This window comes from Zerene cesonia, chromosome 15 (genome assembly GCF_012273895.1).
Source record: "Zerene cesonia ecotype Mississippi chromosome 15, Zerene_cesonia_1.1, whole genome shotgun sequence".
Taxonomy (NCBI): Eukaryota; Metazoa; Arthropoda; class Insecta; order Lepidoptera; family Pieridae; genus Zerene; species Zerene cesonia.
In genome coordinates, this window is record NC_052116.1 from 8,598,873 (window position 1) to 8,621,809 (window position 22,937).

General features: G+C 33.7%; 2 protein-coding genes across 4 annotated transcripts in view; both read left to right on the forward strand.

The window, feature by feature from the left end:
- LOC119832717 (monocarboxylate transporter 9-like) overlaps positions 1–20,971 on the forward strand; it is a 24,554-nt gene extending 3,583 nt beyond the window's left edge. The window contains exons 1-6 of one of the 3 annotated variants that reach the window (XM_038356446.1): positions 5,658–5,793; positions 15,176–16,756; positions 16,849–17,286; positions 17,495–17,716; positions 18,943–19,252; positions 20,121–20,971. In XM_038356446.1, the coding sequence (XP_038212374.1) occupies positions 15,536–16,756; positions 16,849–17,286; positions 17,495–17,716; positions 18,943–19,252; positions 20,121–20,311 (2,382 nt within the window). In that variant the 5' untranslated portion in view covers positions 5,658–5,793; positions 15,176–15,535 and the 3' untranslated portion in view covers positions 20,312–20,971. Of the gene's footprint in view, positions 1–5,657; positions 5,794–11,476; positions 11,665–15,175; positions 16,757–16,848; positions 17,287–17,494; positions 17,717–18,942; positions 19,253–20,120 lie in introns of those variants that run through there. The other 2 variants (XM_038356447.1, XM_038356444.1) reach the window with 2 other exon arrangements.
- An 885-nt stretch (positions 20,972–21,856) lies between these two features.
- LOC119832718 (hexosaminidase D-like) overlaps positions 21,857–22,937 on the forward strand; it is a 7,020-nt gene continuing 5,939 nt past the window's right edge. The window contains exons 1-3 of the mRNA XM_038356448.1: positions 21,857–22,114; positions 22,191–22,245; positions 22,587–22,769. Of these exons, the coding sequence (XP_038212376.1) occupies positions 22,107–22,114; positions 22,191–22,245; positions 22,587–22,769 (246 nt within the window). The 5' untranslated portion in view covers positions 21,857–22,106. The remainder of the gene's footprint in view (positions 22,115–22,190; positions 22,246–22,586; positions 22,770–22,937) is intronic.

The following is a 22,937-nucleotide window of genomic DNA, read 5'->3' on the forward strand; positions in this document are numbered from 1 at the left end:
GTATAAAACACAGTAGCATTCGCATACAGCTATTTCAACAACGATTCTCTTTTGTTAAAATAAACGTTTAAACGTATTAAAAAAAAAAAATTAAAATGCAAATAGCAGGCCTATACCGATAGTTTTATCTAAATATTATAGCATTAATATTTAAATGCTTAATGCTTCACGTTTTATTGAATTATTTGCATTATATTAACAGGCAAGTGATAGAATACAACTTGATTAGATAGTGTTACTCGGGAACTACATTACAAAATTTAAAAATGATCCAGTATAATTGACGTTCGTTTTGTGGTGTTTTTGCAATCTTATGAAGTTATCGTGCTTATTTACTATTGGTTATTGTATATGAAATGCGTAGGAATGCGGAAGGTCGTAGCAGAAGCAGAATAAAATAACATATTATGTTTGATTAATGATTGACTGACCAGTTTTGGCTCAGTGGTTAGGATCTCAGAAATAAAAGTGAAATGTCGGGAGTTCGATTGAGCGTGCAAGAAAGAAATTGATTTTTAAATATATCTGTTCATTATTCGTTAACAGAAGTACAAAAGTGCAAAAAGCACAAATACAAGTGAGTAAATATACGTACTTTATCTCTGCTCAGGGTTTCTTAAACTGGTTACGTTACGCTACACTAATCACTTTAAATTACTTAATTACAGGAAAAATTGACAATACGTACCGGACTATATGCACAACGCATTTTTTACACCTTCTCGACTTAGCTGCAGCACCAAATTGGATTAAATTTGGAATGAAAATAGTTTAAGAATGTGGGTCTTCTATAATATGTGTACGAGGTGTACGTACCCAGCGCAATTTGCTACGCCAACAAGTAAAATAAACCTAAAAAGCCACCCGGTTAGTGGCATCAATGAGTATATTATACAAACCCAAGTGGAAAATACACACATATATACCAATTTTCATAATAATCGGTCCAGTCGTTTTTGAGTTCATCGATGACATACAAACATTCTTTTTTATAAAGATAGATTAACCTTGAAGTTACTGAGCGTTGTTTTACTGCTGTGGCCCCTAGCTGTGCCCGGCTGTTTGCAAATAAACAGTAAAAGCAACATACTTTCATTTTCATCGGAGTATTCTTAAAGTTCTGTTTGTATTTGGTTTGAGTTGTTTGTATAATTGCCTTTTTGATAAGGTATAACCGCCTGCCCTTGAATGATTGCAATTATCGCTAATTAGTACTTGTTTAAATACATTTTTGACACAATGCCACGAGTGGGTACCTACTGGTTATAAATAAAACAAGTAATTATCAGGATGCATGTTTTCGTTATTATTTTCTGAATTTAAACTGATAACCGTTTCTGTTGACAATTCTGAATTTAAATTTATTACATTTATTATAATGTTGTTTAAATTGTTCCTTTTCATAAAATATTATTGTAAAAATTATAGCTTTCTAATTAAATCATATATCCTAGCTACTAAGGGTACCTACATATATTATAGCCTCGGAGATCACTTACAATTCCACCCAAAAATTTTGAAAATCAGTCCATTAGAACCTTCAGATATACAAACATATTACTTCATTATAATTCAATGGAATTTAACCACCATCCAGAAATGCTGAAATATTTATAAACATTTGAATACGCACACACGCGAGCATGTATGTGTATTACAACAGCTTGCATTTTGCATTGCGACGATGTGTGTGTGACCTCAAGTATGCAAGGGGTGATTGACCGGCACCAGGTAGCGCCGTTTCTAGAATTGTGCACCTAGGTTTGCTTGTGGTCTATGCTAGAAAGTGTTTTTTGCTATGGATATATCATTAAGTATGTTGGTTCTTGTATGCATTTCACTGTTTACGTATATAGTTTTAAATGTATTAAATTTATTGTCATAAAGTAGGTACATCTCATGCTGGAATTAATTTGTGTATGATATATCACATTGAACTTAGCACATAATAGAGGGCAAAGGAATGAAAAATCTTGTACAGGTCTCTGATATAAACTGTAATTCTGAAAAGTTGTTTTTCATGAAATAATCAGTTTACAAATATTCTAATTCTATAAAGTACAGATAGATGAATTACAATTTATGATTACATGTCATAGACAATCTAAACTATGGATAAATGTTCGCATAAAGAATATAATATGCGAACAATAGAAAATTTCTACACAGACAACCCTAAAAATGATTGTCATTGTGCTGGTATGTTTATGAAAGATCATAAAAAGAAACTAAGTTATTGAGTATTATTCCATCTTCGAAACGACGTTCTAAATTGATATATGTAATTGCTATTCTGTTAACAATACAATAAATAAGCAAGATTACGTCAATTTTCGCTCTATTTTATCGTCAGCCTACATACAACGATTTGATTGTAATAGACCTCTGATGTAGGGTTGCCGCTCCTTGTAATTACGGCGGACTTTGAATAGCTCATCACACGTTTTTTGCGTTATTCCTGCCGACTATGAGTGACTGATAATATGTGATGTGAGATTAGGTGATTTAAGTAATGGCTTTACATATATTTCGCGGATTACTTCATTACCTATCTAATCTATATCTAGAAAATAAAAGTATTTAATGAATGCAAAATAGTTAACTTTTTGTAATAAATAATATTAAATAAAAAAGAAACTAATGTAAATTTTGTACAGTATTATTTTCCTGTAAGTAATATTACAGAATTTTAAATAAAATTTGAAATATTCCCAGAAAAAAAAATTGAATACGTTTTCCAAGCTTCATGGTTATGTATGCTTTCATTTCAGTTTCTACTTTAACTTATGAACATTTAAGTTATAGCGTGTTTAACAAAGTGTCTAAGCCGTTAAAATAACAAAGAAAGCAAAATTATGTTTATATTTTTAAATATGATCGTCTCATTAAGGTTTCCACATTTTTTAATATTAAATCCTTGAATCCTGATAATAGCGCCTCACTACTTATTAGGCAGTACTTCTATATTTCCTATCAATTTGTTATTTAATTTTGACAGCCCTATTGAAGTGGTCTGTGCAGCGCAAATGTATTGCTCTAATTGACCAATTGACTTGTCTAGTTCAACATTCAGTCTATAAATCTAAAAATGGCCAACATGTGACTGGACTGACAGGAACCTTATGGGTATATGTATGGATGGATGGTAGTATGAATGTTTGTTAATCTTTTATGCGAAAACAGCTTATAGCATCTGTATGATATTTGATACAGAGATAGATTATAGTCTCGATCAGCACATAGGCTAATTTTTACTCGGGTACCACGCGAGCGATGTCGCAGGTTACAAATAGTTAGTTAGTATGGTAACATTTATGTTGTCTTAACAAAGATTTAGATTAAAAAAAGCATTTATATGTAGGAGACGTTTTAATTTGTTTAACTTGATAAATAATAACTGTATTATATTTTATTGTGACTGCAGGCAGTATTTGAAAATATGAAAGTTCAAATTATAAAAACCTAATTAATCTCTTGTAATCACTTTATATCCCATACCACAGATAACATAATGCTATACCAACCCATTGCTAAGACATATAACGAAATCTACACGCTTTTCTGTTGCATAGGTCATATTCCATAGGTATTATATTTAGTTATACTAAAGCGTTGTATTTGTTCCAGATAACTGTTTAATTAGAGTAAGTGTAATTACATTTTATGGCACGCTGAGTTTGATGAGATAATAACATTTTATATCGACCTTGACTCTTGTCACTGTAATTTCGTGGAGCGCGCTAATACATACCTCTGTACTGACAAATACTCTAAACAAAGGCGTCTTTTAAATGGATAGATTAGACTGTTTAGTTTTTATAATATTTTAAAAAAGAAATAGAAGGATCACGGTGGACCACCGGTAATCACGGTTTTAGAAATGGGCTAGGTTTGTTATGATTCCTTATATTACATAATGGGTTTCACTTCACACACACACTTTTCCCTCTTATCAAAATAGCTAAATACCATTATTTTGTTTTCATCAATTTAGCTTGAAAAATGACTTAACTTCATATAAATTTTTATCCTTTCTATTGTTTTAGTATCGGAAGTCTGTGTATTGATAAATTGGGTAATCATTCAGTAAATTTCCTTAAATAGAAAATTCCAGAAATTTCTAGCGCGGAATCGGCGACAATGTGTCGCTCCAGCCGTTCCCATCAACGCCGAAAAACCATTCGTAATACGATCTAATTCAGCGACACTCACGGAATACTGGAGTCTGCCAAATGACGTCAGATCGAGATGTCTGCGTAGTGCGTTGTTGTTCTTCCCTTCTATTTTGGAACAGCCTTGAGCCCTCAATGGGAGGCAAAGGTTCTGTCATCGTGATCGAAAATCAAACTTCGCAAAATGTTGTTTTCTGCTGATTTTTTATTGGAAGTTACACTTGGATGTTATATTATGTGGGTTCAATTTTTTATTTTTTTTATTTAATAGTCTTGACAAGTTTAAAATTTCTTTTCACTTACCAGATCTCTTGTCTTTTTTCCTTGTCAATTTCATTATCGTTACCACAACTGGTGATGAGCATATTATGTGAGCAAATATACCTACCCCTCTGGAAAGTATGGAATTTTACACTGTAGATGGCGCCGTTTTTGAATTGTGTGTCTCGTGATATAATAAGCATGATATAGATAATAATAATATGAACATAACTATCAGACAATCGCCGTTTCTTCTACTTATTTCAATTCCATTCATTAGACAAATTGTAAATGTAAGTTGTACAATATATAATAATGGATGGGATTGACAAAAGTTCATGACATTTTGCTAATAGTTCGCTGAAATTACATAATAAATGAGAGTCAAGTACAAAAATTTCCATCTAACTGAATAGTGGTTAAATTTCCGGTACTAGGAAAAAAAAATTATCGAGGTCAAATGTCAAGGAATTAAAGTATTAAGGAATTAAAAGTTTTGTCGTAAAATCACCTGGACAAAGATTTGTACATATATATTATGATTTATAAATAATTAGGTATCACTTCATTTATTAACAATTTTCCTACCGATTTTAATTTCGGCTGCAGGAGAAGTTTTTTATCTTTGCATGTTTAGATCGATCGGGCTATAATTCGTATTTTTTTTAATTAACATATTTTTTATAACTGGTATAAATAAACATATTTTCTTTCCTTCTAAATTATTATACAGAAAACGAATAGATACAAGCGTTTTACCGTTTGTTTCGGCCTGCATATATTTTGTCCAATTGCGATATAAAGATAGCCATGTTTACTGTTTAAAATCACAATCACAGACCACGTAAAATTTTACGAGACAATTTTTTTATTTATTATTTTATAAATTATAAGCTCAACTGTCTCTATCTCATGGTGGAAACAGATTAAAAAGTACTCTATGTGCTTATCCAGCATATAATCTATCTCTGATCTACTGTTATTGCGTGAGAATAACAAACATACATCCATATATTCATACAAACTTTCGTAATTATATTACTAGAATTTACTCCACTTTTTGGTGCACGTGCAGTCTAGACGCCGTGGGTGACACCGGCGACCTTGTAAATATGAATTTACCGGATTTTACGAGTATAACGGGTTAAATATAAACTGTTTATTTGGCTCGGGATATTCGGATCGTGAGGTTGATGTATCTCTGATATACTGCGGCTGTTATTCATTAAAATAGAGTTATCGCTAATCAGGTATAATGTGTTCTATTGGTGAATGAGTTGGCGTGTGTTAGGTACCTAAATTTCGGTTTGTGGGCTAGTGTGAGTTGAAACGAAAAATATGTTGCGTCGCCCGTTAAATGGTTTGTTTATTTTTTTTAATTTCAAACCTTTTGCACATTTTTAGCGCTTATTAGAAGTGTCTTAAGAACTGGATTCTGATGTCGATTATGGCTTTTCAGCTTCCTTAATTGCTTTTCATGAAAAAATATATTGTTTTGGAAATAAATTGCCAATTTTCAAGCAATAGACATATTAACCGTAACACTAACATCATGCACATAAAAAATATCGAATTTCATTACTCGAAACGTAAATAAAGGAAGAAAACATCTTCAACCTTTCCGTGCAATACGGAAAGTAACTTCCAGTCAGCAAAGGCCGTTGCAATCAGGTTGGATCTGTTCCTTGGGTTTGTTTGAACCAGTTCAGAGCGGATATTGAGCGCCGTTCAAGGTAATTAGTGGTATTGTTACTGGCGCTAGAGCTAGGTTGAATGTTTTTCTTTCCGTACTTAATGCTTTTTAGTACGTTTTTCTTTACATACTCGGATACCATCAGATAGAAGATAACTAGTCTTTTGGAAGGCACGTGTATACCATATTATATTAGACACATATATCTAACTTCGGTACTTCTTTTTACAACTTCCTTCTTCGATATCGGCCTTTCTTCGTTATATTAGCGAAGTAGCGATGAATTCCAGTTGTAATTTTAGTGACTTTTGTTTTCGGTTTCTTATATTTGGTATTTTCCGAATAGTTAAATCGAGGGCAGGAATAATAGTGGAGTGGATTACTGAAGAGAACAATTATGTGAAACAATTATTCGAGTAAGTGGCTAAAACGCTGTAAATGATTGTTTACTCGCTCTAGTTACTAAATCGTTGTTGTACAAACATACAATAAGCCTCAACGAGTGTCTGACCTCACATTAGTCGCTAATGCGGTTGTAAGATTTCTTCCGGTAGTTTGATACAATAGAAGTTTTTTAACTTGGGCTTGTAAATGATAAAATACTACATAGTTTAGGTTGGGTTGATTATTCAATCCTTAGTTTAAACTTATTCCTCGTAAAAAACCATTTTAAAATGTGTTCTAATTATCGGTCTTTTTGACAATTAACAAATGAGATGTTTATATTATTTTGGAGCTTATAAGTTGACGAAAAATGTATTTAATGAAGTATTAAAATATACCTTTGGTCCTTTTTAGAATTTATTTCCGATGTTGGATGGAATAACTATTAAGTTTTGGACTTTGTTATTTGTAACTCGTTGGATTATCGTATTTGTGCTCATGCTCATGCATTAAAACTAAAAATTGTAAAGGTTTTACAGAATACGCTTTAAGTAATGAGCGACACGACATGAAAGGGATATGGTCACAGCATAATGACATCACTGACACGCATTACCGTCAGGTAAAAAACAATCATAAAGTATAATGAGTGTTAAACTGTGTCGGGATTCGAACTGGCTGAAACTGGCGGTGACCATTCAAAAGCTCATTATGAATGTATGTCAAATGCATTCGATCCACTTATAGATTACAAGGACTTCATGATCGGTGGGTATAGCGAGTTGATAACAATAATAAAGGTTAATAATTCTTTTTACGCGTGGAAACCTTACGTGAAATGGCATATGGGATCATTGGGATGTAGCGACAACAATGGGAAGTTAAGGGTGAAAATTACATCATTGGATATGTATCTCTTGTATGATATTGGTGATAAATCGGAAACTATAACAGTAGAGTTTAGATTTTATTGTTTGTATCCAAACATTAAGGTTTATGTACTTGTGTACGTTTAATACAATAAACGCTTTTTAAGTGAATCTTATGTCACATAATATGTTAAATTTGTTGCTAAAATTATTTTAACAAATATATAATATTTATATTTGCTACTCATGTATCGTTGACCTTATTTACATAAACTAAATATTTATTTTAACATATTTTTCACACGCGCCCACCACATTAAATTGACTGATTATATAAAACATTCTTACAGCCTGTTTAAAACTTCTGGATATTATGTGTTATCTGAGCGGTAATATGACAAATAATTTATGAAAATATACGTTAATAAGTGAGAAATAGCCATATCCGATGTGATTTATGCTCCATATTATAGCAGAAATATAATTCGAAGAGGGTGAAAATAAGGGATGGAATTGAGTATAAGAATGTAGACTTTTAGAGTTAGTGTACAATTACAAGACAGTATAATGTTTGTGTGTGTGTGTTTACATTATAACTGTGTGTGAAAATTAAATTATGGATGCTAGCAATTTGTACAATATTACCTTATATGAGAGATGATAAGTGATGTTAAATATTTATTGTGAACGAAGTGATTCAATGTGAATCCTCCATTAGATCAGTTTTGGGGTTCTCTTTATTTATGAGATTAACACATAACAAATATGTTAAATACGACTATGTACCAAGTATGAAACAGATAGAAAATATCCATTGGGTAACCTAGAATCGTATGGGAGAATCAGTAGTTATGTAGGTATATTGCTTTGTTTAGGTAGGAGGATGAAGTAGACTGTACTGTTTATCGTGGCTTTATAATAGGACATAATCACACATAGGTGAGCATATAAGAGAACATTCTACAATATTTCAAAGTAATGTTGTTACAAATGTTTTTTTACGAATGATACATTGCAGGTAAATGCTTAATTCCCAAAAGTTCCAAGTAATGTAACGTTCTAGCGAATGTGCAATGATTACAGCTCTACATTATTCCCGTAACATTCTTTGTAAAAGTTACTTAGTAACTATGTAGGTATAAAAGACATTTATTCCCATTAGACTCACTCTTGCATGAGATTAATACACATAAGTTATAAAATTAGAACATTCGTTAGATAATTGCACATGATTTTTAGGTTAACAACACATAATATACGTATTTCATTGCTTTCAAGAAAGCGTGTGGTCTAGACAACCTGGCAGGAGATGTAAGAAGTTTATAGTATGCGTAAATTGCAATAAATAGAAAAAGTGTATATAATTAAATATTAGTTGGGAGATAATTAATTGGGGGGATATAATTAATTTAATTAGTTGGGAGATTTTATATTATCCGTTCAAACATATGTATTCCATTCGAGAATCCAGTAAGTCGAGTAACCTAGCAAGCGAAACTGTAGGGTACAATAAATTCCCAGTAATTTGTTTATATTTGATCTTGTTATGAATAGCTCAGTGCGATGAACAATGACGTTCGTACACCATTGTTTCATTATATTTTACTTGCAAATACAGTTACTTGTCTGGAAGATGTTAAGCTTTTGAATTAATTCAAAAGTGTCGTTAATTCCCAAATGTTCTAGCAAGTATAAAAGATATATAAGGTAAATTTAGTTATCTACGGTACAAGCAAGAAGAGATTAATTTACCTACTTTACGAAATTTTTTTTTTTTTTTTTTTTATATAATAGCGGGCAAACGAGCAGGCGCGTCACCGGAGATTAACGCCGCCCATAGGCGTCCACGTAACCTGGAGAGTTGCGGGAGTGTTGCCGGCCTTTAAGGGAAGAGTACGCTCTTTTCTTGAAGAGACCCAAGTCATAGTGGTTCGGAAATGCTGAAGCGGGTAGATCGTTCCACAGAGGAGTAGTGCGCGGTAAAAAGTTCCTCCTAAAGCGCACTGTGGATGATCGCCACGTATCCAGATGGTGACAATGATATTTTAGCTTGTGGCGTGTCGTACGGAGGTGAAATTCAGCAGCTGGTATTGTTCCGAACAGTTCTTCAGAGCATTCACCGTGGTAAATTCGGTAAAATATGCAGAGAGATGCAACATCTCTACGAAGATCCAGTGAGTCCAAACGATTAGCAAGACAAGGGTCGTCAACAAACCGTGCCGCACGTCGCTGGATTCGGTCAAAAGGAAGGAGCTGGTACTTGGGTGCTCCGGCCCAGAGATGGGAGCAGTATTCCATGTGTGGCCTAACTTGGGCCTTGTAGAGTTGTAGGCGTTGGCGAGCTGTGAAATACTGTCCTGTATAAATAAATTTAATCAGTGTTTACAAATGGGAAATATACCTTACCCTATGTACCATACACATTTAAAAGTAATTATCGAAAGATAGTTAATAAAATCGGCATTGGAGACGATTCATGAATCTAAACAAGGACTACACTTTTTAAAAAATATTTCAGCCTTACCCTTTCATGTCCTTTCGCTTATTCTTATCGTCAATCCTTTCTTAATCCTTTCCAATATGAAGTGTCCATCCAAACCCAAATCCATTTCTAGAGGCGTGGCATAAAAATAAAAATAATATAGGGCTTTATATATATTTAATGTTTAGAATTTCTTTTATCAGAATCGAGTCAGTAAAATAGAGTCTTCAGAAGTTGGTTACATACAAACATACAGATGATGCTAATAAAAGCGTGCCAATAAAAGGCATGATATTACAAACAAAGAATTACTTGTCTTTACGAATGCTCATGGACATAAATGATTCCTTACTATCATATTACGATCCGTAAAGAAAGCATACCGTTCCGTTAAAGAATATATACGAGTTGAAACTGTGTATGTGGTAGTCGAGCACACTTCGGTACGAATTGGGCCAGCTCGCACTGGGGAAGTACCAGTAGCAGTGGCGTAGCTATCATAGGGCCAGGTGGTGCAGTGCACCAGGGCCCCGGAGCTCAGGGGGCCCTCTAACGTCAGCTTTAAAAGAGGGGAGGAAGGCGGAAAGAGGGGAGGAGGGCCCGATTCTTTCCCTATGCACCAGGGCCCTTGTCCCCCTAGCTACGCCACTTACCAGTAGCAAAAATTACGCGTGTCAAATAAACTGGAGGGCAACCAAAAAGGTGTTAACTGAAGCATCTACGTCATTACGTCAGAAATATTCTGGCCTATGTCCAATGTCTGGTTTTATGTGAAACGAGACGTTTTGCGGGCTGAGTTAATTATATTATATTCGCTTTTAGATGCGTATTGTTTTTATCAAGATTAAAATTGTTGGTGAACTAAAATAGTTGTACGTGTTTGTTGTTGTATATAGACTAACTATTAAAATCGTAAAAGTTTACGTCGATACGCCAAAGAATTTTTTGATTGTTAATTTTTTATGCTGTTTATTGTAATCTTAGAGAAAAAAGAACAGATGGGTGGATTTTCAGGGTCATCACAATACAGTAAATGACAATAATCACTGAAATCCAATGTTTCATACAAAATACTACCGAAGTCAAATGATATTAGTCCATCTTATTAACTGTATATTATATTAAACGTATAATACGTGTATTGGACTAGTAAATTATAATCATTGTATTGTATGGGTGACAGCCCTAATACACATTGAAGAGAGACTACATTGTATGTAAATAATAAAGAGTTCACCATGGAAACTACATATAATACATAGGTAGTACTCGTATGGCATAAAATAATAAATGACGTCATACTGTCAGTAATGGACAAATTGATGGATGCACTACAAACAGGAAATGTAAGACCTGCAAAAAGTCTAGCTTCATATGACCTTGTGCTATATTGCAGGCTATTAATATTTGATGGTAGGATCCGATAGTCGATACAATCTAGGTTTCCATCCACGACTAGTCAAATGTTATCTCCTAGCCGATAAGAATACTACTCGTACATACGCAAACGCGTGGGTTCGCTTACGTATTAATAAGTTATTAACAACGGCTAGCAGCGGCCGCGTTTTGTGCTCGCCACGCAGCGTGACGTCATCCACGCATCCGTCCATACTCCATAATATATTTAATTGAACGACGCTCGGCCGTTCAGTTATCAGACATTTGTTGTCGATTGTTGTTACGTGTTATCTGTGATTATTCGAAATTACGAATTGTAAGTTCGAAATTTAAAGTTTCCGTCAACGTTGTGCGTTATTCCCGAATTTGAAATTGGAACTCGGACATTGAACCGACTCTTTTAAGGTATGTACATATTGTAATTTCAATATTTTTAGTCCTTGTTCACACTGCCTACATTGTTCTCGTTAAAACCGGTTCGTTAAAAGTTCCATTGATAATCGTCTTGTTGGGGAATAATAATTGAATACTTACTTTCATTGCTGTTTAATTGTGAACAATTTATATTTCATACTGCTGACCATTATATTTATTGTTGACTCAGATAAAACAGGCAACAATAAAAACGTTTAACCTACATTTTATATAATGTTATATTTTCATAGTGTCATGTACACAAACAAATCGGTCTATGTTTAATTTTTAGTTTTATAGCATTGAAATGCTTTATAAATGAGAAAACCGAAAGAGTAGAAGAAATTCGATTACTGTGGCAGGATCACGGGTGGCCGATACGCAGGCAAGATACGCAGGTTCGAATCCTGCCTCGTGATCAAATTTTTTCTATTCTTTCAAAATTTCTCAAATCGGTCTATGATTTAATAATAATCTTATTGTCGCAAATGGATTTAGGAAAACTGTAACTAGTCAGTTGAAATTTTCGATTCTGTTCTGTTGTAGTAGATATATTAAGGTAATAACACAATGTAATATGTAAAACATAGCTTATATTCAACGAGATCACTCACGTTACTAAGGTCTAACGTCGAAAGCATATGAAAGGTAAATAAAACATTGAAATATGTACATCGGTTCATGTATAAATAATTTTTGTTTACATTTCCTTGGTTTATAAATATACGAAGCATTGTACTGTATTCTGGTACGGCACGTAATTAATGGAGTTAGCATAATAATTTTGCGATATTTGATTACTTTGCATCGATAAAACATAATATGCGATTTATTACACAGGAGTCGATTGGAGCTACGTATAAAAGTATCGAATAAGATATCCGTTTATTTATTTTTTTACATATTACTTTTACTTAATTATTTTAGACTGTATGGATCTTAGTATTCAATCGGATTATTGTTGGAATTAGCAGATAGAAAACTGTATAGCCCATAAGTTGCATCATAGTTCGCTTTGATCAACATTTGTTTTCGAGTCTGAAATAAGCTTATGGTGTATTTACTTCAAAACTCCATCTGTCTATAGAAAAAAAATATTTGTCACCAATATCGTAGCGGCAATAGGTATATCTATTTTAATATGGTTGTCGAGTACACTTCGGCTCGAATTGGGCCAGATCGCACCGGGGAAATATCGTACCCCCACAGAAAACCGGCGAGAAATAGTATCATGCTACTGTGTTTCGTACGGCGAGTGGGGGAGCCGGAGGCCCGTTTCCTTTTCCTCGCCCTTTCTAGTCCATTCATTCTTTCCAGTCTTCAATCTTTACTCATAAAAGTGGGCAGCGCACTCGCAGAGACCACTACTTTTGCCAATGTTTGTGATTGATCGCTTACCGTGAGGCAAACCACCAGCTCAGTTGCCGGTTATTACATAAAAACGTATTTATTTTTAAATATCCCTTAAATACGTAATTATTCGACCGTGTGCTCGTTATCTAACATGTTACGTGCTTTATTTTCGAAAATGATGAAGAAGATCTCATAAAAAATTTTATCTTATCGTTTACAGCGACTATAAATTCAGTTTGTTTACCTTTAAATTTTATACCATTAGGGAAAAAGAACAGATCTGCATCTGCAGAAAAAAAACATGTTTTACGATGACAGTGTGGCAAAAATTAGAATATTGTTATATTGTGATGTATGACCATTGAAATATGGGCACCAAGGCTGCTGGTTAGGAAGGAAGCTGGTTAAATAATTTGATTATAGGTATTTTTATGACAATGTTCAAGTGGCATCATACAATTTTGCTAAATGCGATTACTCATTAATTGTACAAGGTCGGGGTAATCACGAGAGCCTTTGTAAGAAAGGCATTAATAAAGAAATATATATAAAAATCTACTATGCAGGTTCTCATACGCTCACTGAAATGTGATCATATGGCTGCACAGATTTTTATGAATGCGTTGTGACTGAGTATACGTTAAGTAATTTAATTGTTTACTATTATAACACTCCATATATCTATGATATTTTTTCTTTCAGGGCTTCTAGAACGAACTTCTATATGGAACTTAAATGTATGCGATTTGTTCACATATTAATTATACTATAAATGTATGTCGGTACTATTCTAGAAATAACAGGAAAGTAAGTCATAATGACGTCATATATGTTGCTAAAACGTTTTATACGTGAACAGATTGATACAGTCCCTGGTGGTCTTGTAACGACAAACCTTTACTTTAGGTTTTTAAAAATAGATTTCCATTATTGAATTAAAACGAGCCAGAGTTTGTCGTGACCACCCGGATTGGGCCGAATTATTTGCCTTGATTAAAAATATTTTCTCACAATCAAATAATCGAGTCTTATCGTATTAATATTTTAATATACATTGTTTCTGAAATCTGATCTGATATCTGATACGTGATCTGAAATCGAAAAAAAAATAAAACAATAGAACAAACTTTCTTAGCCTACCTGCCCTTGACAATCGATTACATATTTCAGGACGTTTTAATAAAAAAGTAGAAAAATATAAGTTATATAAATTCCAGACTACACCGACATAAACAGGCTCTATAATCTTTCTATAACTAATATGGTGTGTCTGATATTAGATAGATAGTACGTACCAACATTATATTATAATTACCTTCTTTATATGCAGTTAGTAACCAAGAGCATAGAATTATGTGTCATCATATCATCATTAAAAGTTTCGGAAAATGAAAGGAATTCCTACCTACTACGATTTAAATACAAATTAATCTCGACATAGTAATACCTTAATCCTATTGGCTTTCAATACAAGAACGTAATAATATGGATCGATATGACAGGGTTATCAACGATCTATATAAGCTTAACTGCGCGATAAATCACTATGGTAAAATTAAATAAACGTCCAATCCAATCCTGAGGTTATATTATGTTTTCAATAATCGATAGTGGCTATATTTATTATATTATTAGCTACTAACTTTATATCATATCATTCCATCGCATATGATAAGAACTGATTTATGCCAAAGCTAGAAGAGGGTCTTTACTAGGAATTATTTATTTATTTTTATTAGGTGCCTTCATCTACAAAATAATTAAGGTATTCCTTGCCTAGTTTAAACGCCCTTGAATTTAGATTTAGAGTACGTTGACCGCCACGCTTCTAATTTATTATAATTAATCATACTCTTCTAATTAATAAGCTAAGCTATATAGCTATCCTTGTCGTTGGCATATTAATTCAAGATAAAACTTTGTTTGTCCTTGTCTACAGATTATCAAGAATATTGTGTCTGATAAAACTTATGTTTATATTACATTACCGTTAATAATAATATTATAATATTTAGAGAAGTTATTCAACTTTGGGACGACCTAGAAATAGTTTAAATGCCATGCTTATTTTTTTTTACTCTATAACTACAACTATTAAAAATACTGTGTTTAACTACTCCATCTTTTAATATGGCTTATTTTGTTTCAGGTTATTTACTGCCCTGAAATGTACGAAACAGAAAGACTTTAATGTCAAGAAGAGTAACGTCGTTTGATTACAAAACGCGCGATAACTTTGAAAGTGTATTTTTTAATAGACTGAAATCGAGGACTAGCCGGTCCTTGATGAACTCGTCAACTTATAATCCCTGCACACTCACTCTTTGTATATCGAAGAGGCCCTGTCGCTATTCTGCAAGAGATCCTAGATTAAGACATTGGTCGAGAGAACTAATCGTCTCCTCTACTTAAACGAACTCCGGCATTTTATTATTGAAAGCAAATTGCATCTTCCCAGAAAGAGCAGGATCAGAAGTACGTACTTAATACCGTACTTAAAACGCGTGGGATGGAAACGGAAAGAACTCACGCAAATGGAATTCCAGGTAAAGTTATCCACAATGAACATAAAGTTCCGTCTGAAGAGGAGACGACGACGTCACCGCTTTTAGTCAAGAATGATATCAAGTTCATCGACTCTGTCCATGACAGCAAGCTTGATGTAAGAGATTCGGATAAGTCCAACGATCTGAACACTGTGAATTCGATTAAAACGGATGATGTTAAAAAGGATAACCTGATAGTACAGTATAATAAAGACGATGATGATGCAAAGTCGACGAATGAAAGAGTCAAGTTCTTGGGTTTGGGTGACGCTGACAGTATTTGTTCAAGCAAGCACTCAGTCGAACAAGAGCCACAAATACCGGATGGGGGATGGGGCTGGGTGGTCGTAGCTGCCTCTTTCCTCATCGCCACTGTGGCTGACGGCTTAGCTTTCTCATATGGCTTATTGCAGATCAAGTTCGTGGATTTCTTTGAAGCGAGCGAAGCGAAAACGTCATTGATTGGAAGTCTCTTTATATCAGTCCCACTTATAGCTGGGCCGATAATGAGTGCGCTTGTTGATAGATATGGATGCAAGAAGATGACTATGGTCGGTGGGGTGTTCTCTACAGTTGGATTTGTGGCTGCTTCATACAGCAATACTGTTGAAGCGCTGTATATAACATATGGTCTTATTGCAGGATTGGGTATGGGACTTTTGTATGTTACTGCTGTTGTTTCTATAGCGTACTGGTTCGAAAAGCGACGAAATCTCGCCGTCGGTTTAGGATCATGCGGTGTTGGATTTGGTACGTTTGTGTATTCGCCACTGACTACTTATTTATTAGACGAGTATGGATGGAGAGGAACGTTGTTACTCCTGGCTGGCACGGTACTTAATGTATGTGTTTGTGGAGCTGTCATGAGAGATCCCGAATGGTTGATATTGGAGCAGAAGAAACAAAGAAAACTTAGTAAGACTAAGAGAGCATCAAGTTCTACATCTATATCGGGTAGATCAGCTAGGTCGGGTGGTGGTGAATCCATTTACCCAGGTGCTGAAGAATTAAAGTCGATGATGAAAAGTGGTGAGACCCCTGAAGATATACTCATGGCTTTGGTTGCTTCTATAGCAGAAGCAGAAAACGTTGAAGAAATAACAAAAAGAAACGCTGATTTGTCCCAAATTCAAAAGGGGAGCTCTGTTATTAATCTACCTACATTTTTGCAACAACACGAGAGGGTACATAATTTTTTTAATTAATTATTAGATAACATGTGATATTCAACCGACATATGATGATGTATTTTAAATAATATTTTTTTAATTTACAGGTGCCCATCGAAGTATTAGATCAACTTAAAACGAACGAACGCCTCTATAATATTATATTACAGAACTACCCTTCACTTCTGGCTTTAAGAACATCTTCAGAGACGAAGTTGCCAATTGAGGCACCAAAAAAAGATGCGAAAGTAAAGATAAGCAAAAAAGATAAAAAGGAGTTTGATAAGAAACTGGAGACGGTGAAGCACAAGTTGCTGCAACCAATACCTGAGAATAACGTTGTATCACCGAAGACGGCTCGCCAAGATTGGTTCACGAGACATCTTCAAACGGATCACCATTATTTAAGGGACATCCGGGTCCATCGCAATTCGATTATGCATCGCGGTGCTATGATGAATATTGCCAAATATAAACTCAGGGCGTCATCGTGTCCAGATATTTATAGAAATTCCATGTGGTCCGTGAAGGATCAAGAAGACAAGGTAAATCAAACATAGAACATAACTATTCTCGCTTGTTTTTATCCAAATTAAAAAGTTAAGACATATTTCATTCAATTATGTACTAATATATTATTTATAATTTTATTCCTTCAAGTAAACTTTTTCTCAGTTTGCTTTTTTTTATTCTGTACTGTTTATTTTGTGGTTAGTAATGTAAGGTTAGCTAAAAAGTATATTGTATTTACAGACAATCTGCAGGCGCCTACTGGACATGATCAACAAGACGTTTGACTTCAACATGTTTACCGAGTTCCACTTCCTCATGATGAACCTGTCGACCATTGTGTTGTTCATCTGGTTTATCGTGCCTTACTTCTACATATCTACCTTCATGGAGGAGAGCGGCTACACGGAGACCCAAGGATCGCTGATGCTTAGTACATTTGGAGTGGCTACTATTATTGGTATTGTAAGTATTTTAGATGTATTCTTACGTCGTGTAATTGTTGATGCTGTAGTTTCTAGCTTTATACATCCAGCTTGGTTTTTACAAAATGATTAGTTCAATACAAAACACAGTTTATATTGTAGTGAATAAAACTTAAAATGCGATTGTCCATAGAGTTGAGAAGTTATATAATAAAATGCTTTGTTCGTTGGAATCATGATCTGAATTCAGATCATTGCGGCACTTGAATAATTATTATTCTTTATGCAATGATGGATACAAGACATATAAAGTTATTTAGGATATATAGGTGTTATTTTATAATGTGGAATATTTCGTTCTTATTATGCATGCAAGATTTCAAGGCCGCCGATAAAATTTGGATTCAGATGACTTAAAGACAGATTAACATGACATCAGCACGAAGCATTTGTATATCATTATGAAAACAAAGAAAGCGAGATGGGTTTTTCATATCTTATCTGTACAATTCGATGGTAACAATGTACTATTAAATGAGCATTCTCCCTCTTAGATGTCAGGGTAACATTGTTTAAAGCTATCGTGGTTCTATAAGATGGACCGATTTCAAAAATTCTGATTCTTGATATATCCCGGGGAATGCTATAGCACTCAGATACTTGTAGTACTCTCAGAACTCACATACGCATATACCCTATAGAATATGTATCACGGGTGAAGCTGGTGCGCACCGCTAGTTTCATATACCTAATTCGCTTCTAAGGATAGGACCTTACGTGGATTATATTGCGCTAAATACTTTCTTCTTATACTACAATTTGTGAGTATTCAGTACTCAATAAACCTTAAAATAAAATATGCAGTGGGATTCATCAAAGTAAGGTGATGCATTAGAGATGTTATCAAAGTCACGTTCTATATGATATATAATAAGGTTTATATAATAAGGCAAAACGGTCAGATTCCATTCTGAAGGATGATTATTTAACGTTACTATTGAAAAGGAAAATAAATATCTTATTCTAGATATTCGCCCTCGCTTCCCCCGTTTTTTTTCATAATATTTATCAAATTAAATTTATTAAAATAAATCGGTTAATATATGTCATATTATTTAGGGTAGTTGATTTGGGTATAGACCTGATTTTTATACAGCAAACAGCATATACGTAGGAACCTATTAAATAATTTTTTATGCAATTAGTCCATCAATAATGATCCAGGTTTCTTGCCCACTACAAATAATTCTCAATCTCTACTTCCAGGTTGGTCTTGGATGGATGGGCGATCTACCCTGGGTGAACATCACCAAAACTTACGGGCTGTGCCTAGTGATCTGCGGGGGCACCATCTGTCTGTTCCCAGTGCTGATACGCATCATGGACCCCAAGGAGAACTACAGCTTCTACATACTGACGATCAATGCTCTGATATTCGGACTCACTTTCTCCAGTTCATATTCGTATACGCCAAGTATACTGGTGGAACTGATCGCGCTGGAGCGGTTCACGATGGCGTACGGTTTGGTGCTCCTGAGCCAAGGCGTGGGACACCTGATTGGACCTCCTATGGCCGGTGGGTACGGGTTTTATAAAGACCTTGTTTGATTTATATTGAGTATAGATAGACTAAAACGGATGTCACTGAATATTAGTATTATAGAAACGTCTATAACTTATATAGGGACTGATTGTGGAGGGCGATTTTGGCATTATTATACGTTTGTATTTAACATCTATTCAATAAGCCTGTACTTTAATTTTGGTGGCAAATAAATATATGTCCATCTATTAATAGACTAACGTGTATATACTACTATTCCTAGTAATATTTTTAATGTGACAGCCAGGGCAGAGAGATTGATGTATGTTAGATAGATACTCTTTCACTCAAAGAGCGCTGAGTAGACATTAATGATAATCGGCAGTGTCTATGTACCAAATAATACCTACATAAGGCAAATCAAATAATATATATAAAAACGAAAATATCATTTATATCTATACACGCTGAGCATATATATACTAGGAAATGTTTATAAGACAGTCAGATATGATTTAATTCCAAAACTTTATATCTATATGTTTTGGTTTCATCGATACAAGGTTGCGGGCTCTTAAACTTTATCGCACGTCTGGCATCTGCGCTTACGCACTGAGCAGTTAATGTCTATTATAAATTATTTAATCCGCGGCATGTGTTTGAAAAAGTTAATTTATTTCGTTACATACTATATGAATATAAATATTTAATTACGTATCCGGAATCCATACCCCTACTGTGTGTAAAAATGTGTTTAAAGAATACATATCTCTTCAACATAGATTACTAAATTTTTACTTTAGTGCTAGTAATGATAATCCGAGACATAGCCTGTTTTCGAAAAACGTAATGTTAATCTTTCCTATAAAATACAAAAATTTTGTTTTTGTCTATTCTGCAGGTGCATTGCGTGATAGAACCGGGTATTGGGACGCGGCATTTTACGTCGCTGGGATCTGGGTGGTTGTCTCTGGCCTGTTGGTTGCTGTAATACCGTACACTAAGAATTTCCGGATCATAGGCAACGCACCGCTCGCGAAGGACGTGGCTGGAGAACCGGATCCTAATGTTAAAATTATAATTGCGCATTAAGCAGCAATTATGTTGTCAGCGACAAGATTTTGAAAAAAAATGTTTAAATTAAAAATGCAACCCTTTTTTTACAGAAATGAGGCCAACCATCGGTTAATTAAAAGAACATTCAAAGTCATAGATTACAGATCTCGTAAAAGAGATCGCATTCTGAATTGAGCACGATTGTGGTTGATTAAACTTAATAAAATAAATATGAGTAAAACGAAAAATTGACAAGTTAAATAATACTTTATGTATATTTTAAATATATTACATTATGTAAGTTTTGGTAGGAATTAGATGACGTGTGGTATTCAGGACGTAATTTGTGAGGTTTTATAATAAAATATTATTTAGTTTAGAATGTTTGTATGCGACAGTACAAGTCTTAAAATAGGTATTTATATTATTATTCTGATGTAAAATCTCGTTTGGTTTTATTTTGGTATTAAAATGTACTTACTGAGGGTTTAAATTTGAATGTTGACCTATATTTGATACTTACATTTATTGAAGGGCGATTAAAGCAAGAAACTGCCAAAATTTTATGTACCACATAAGAAGGCACTTTTTTAGAATAGGTAATAAGGCGATATTGTGTTTTTGATTCTTCTTAGATTCAAGTATTTTCTATTGGTATTGATTATGAATATCTTAATAAATATTTTATTCAGAATATTACTATGTTTTATTTTATATGCGCATAAATGTATACAATAAATTATAATTAAGTTGTGTTACATGTGAATATTTTAATACCTAAGACGACACAGCATGCTGTAAGTAATTCATTAATTTTGAACGAATACGCTATAACAACGTGAGTTTCTAATTTAAGACATTGAAATGTTGAACGCATTTTCAATTTATGCCTTGAAATAAAACCAATTAAAGTATTTAAAACTTCTATCTTATAGCTAATAGATAGGACAAAATGCAATGTTATATATACTTTTCATTATTAGGTCTTAACTATGCGTGTCTCATACTAACACTGAGCATAGTTGATTTAGAAACAAATTGGTATTGATCAAATCAATAAGAAACAATAATATTGTGGAATAATAATTATGTTTAATAATAATTACGCAAGATTAACATATTATTTGTATCTTCAATGTTCTCGAAGTTGATTTTAGTTGGTTCTTCATATATCTATATATTATATATATGAAGAACCAATATATTCTATAGATTTCTTCTTTTTCTTAAATTTCACCGAGGACAGATTAACGAAAGCACAGATAACGTACGAAAGGGATTAACCCGTGTGATGATTCTCGATGTCAGCTAAAAGCGCTACTATATCTTTGCACGGACGCGTTGGTGAATTGAAGATTCACCCTGGTAGCGACACACTCAAGGGCGTACTTCTTACGGGGACCACGAGCCTCGGATTGGTGTCGCAAGAATGGAGGAAGCCGGAAGGGCCATACTCGGTCGGGCGCTCTGATTAACATATTATTAAGTAGTAATTAGATAACTATATACAAGTCAAAGACTATAGACTAATATAGGCGATTATCAGTGACAGTCGATTGACAAGTGACAGCTCATTGTTTTTGAAATTTAAATGTTGACAAATTTTTCTTATAAACCTATTTAAATTTTGGTCTCCAATCTCCGTAAGAGATAAATATCACATTGTGAAAATAGTTCCTAGTTAAATAATTTAGTCTAAACATGTTAAATTGAAATAAGCACTTCGAAGTTAAATGAATCGGCAGAAATAGCATTTCATTAAACATTACACTAAAATATTCTTAAGTTTATATTCCAGTAAAAAATCACGTTCCGTGCTTAATTGGTGACTATGGAAAGGTTTGTATTGATCTTATTCTAAATTTAAGTCAAATATTCTACCATACAAAAATATAAATATATGTATTTGTTTTAGAATTGTGCATTTTGACTTCAAAGGAGCGCCTTTAAAAGTGCCGTATTTAGAAAAGGTAACATTCACTTTTGATTATCTGGTAATATTTACAACACACAAATTTCTACTTATGTAGGGAAAGAGTAATTTTTGATATAAAAATATTCGTGAAATATTCAATGAGTCAACTAAATTGACTGAGTTGACAATATTCAGGTGATTTAGCCGTTATAATAATTTATTTTCTTGGAGTAATCTTACTTCTATATTCATGATCAATGCATGATAATTTATGAGACAATGGTCATGTTGAATATTCATAAATATGTACTTGAGTATATTATGTGTTAAACATAGACTTTTTAAGAGAATATTTTTTATTTATACTTGTTTGAATATTTGCAACACACTTTACAGGTATTTAGTCACATAAAATCATGGGGTGGGACGGGAGTTCTAATAGAATGGGAAGACACCTTTCCATACACGTCAGAGTTGACAGATTTTGGCAGTGTGAAAGGCTGTGGCGGGGACTGTATGTATTCACCACAAGATGTGCAGAATATAATGATGTGTGCCAAACAAAATGGACTGGAAGTGGTATGTATAGGAATTGAAAATTATATGATTCCACATTGTAACTACATAACAGAACAGACTAAAAGCAAAATATGAGGCCGACCTCAGAGATTATTATTATTATTTTTTTTTTTTTCTTTTAACAAGATCTCGGCCACAGGTGTCGCCGGGGTTACTGATGATCACGGG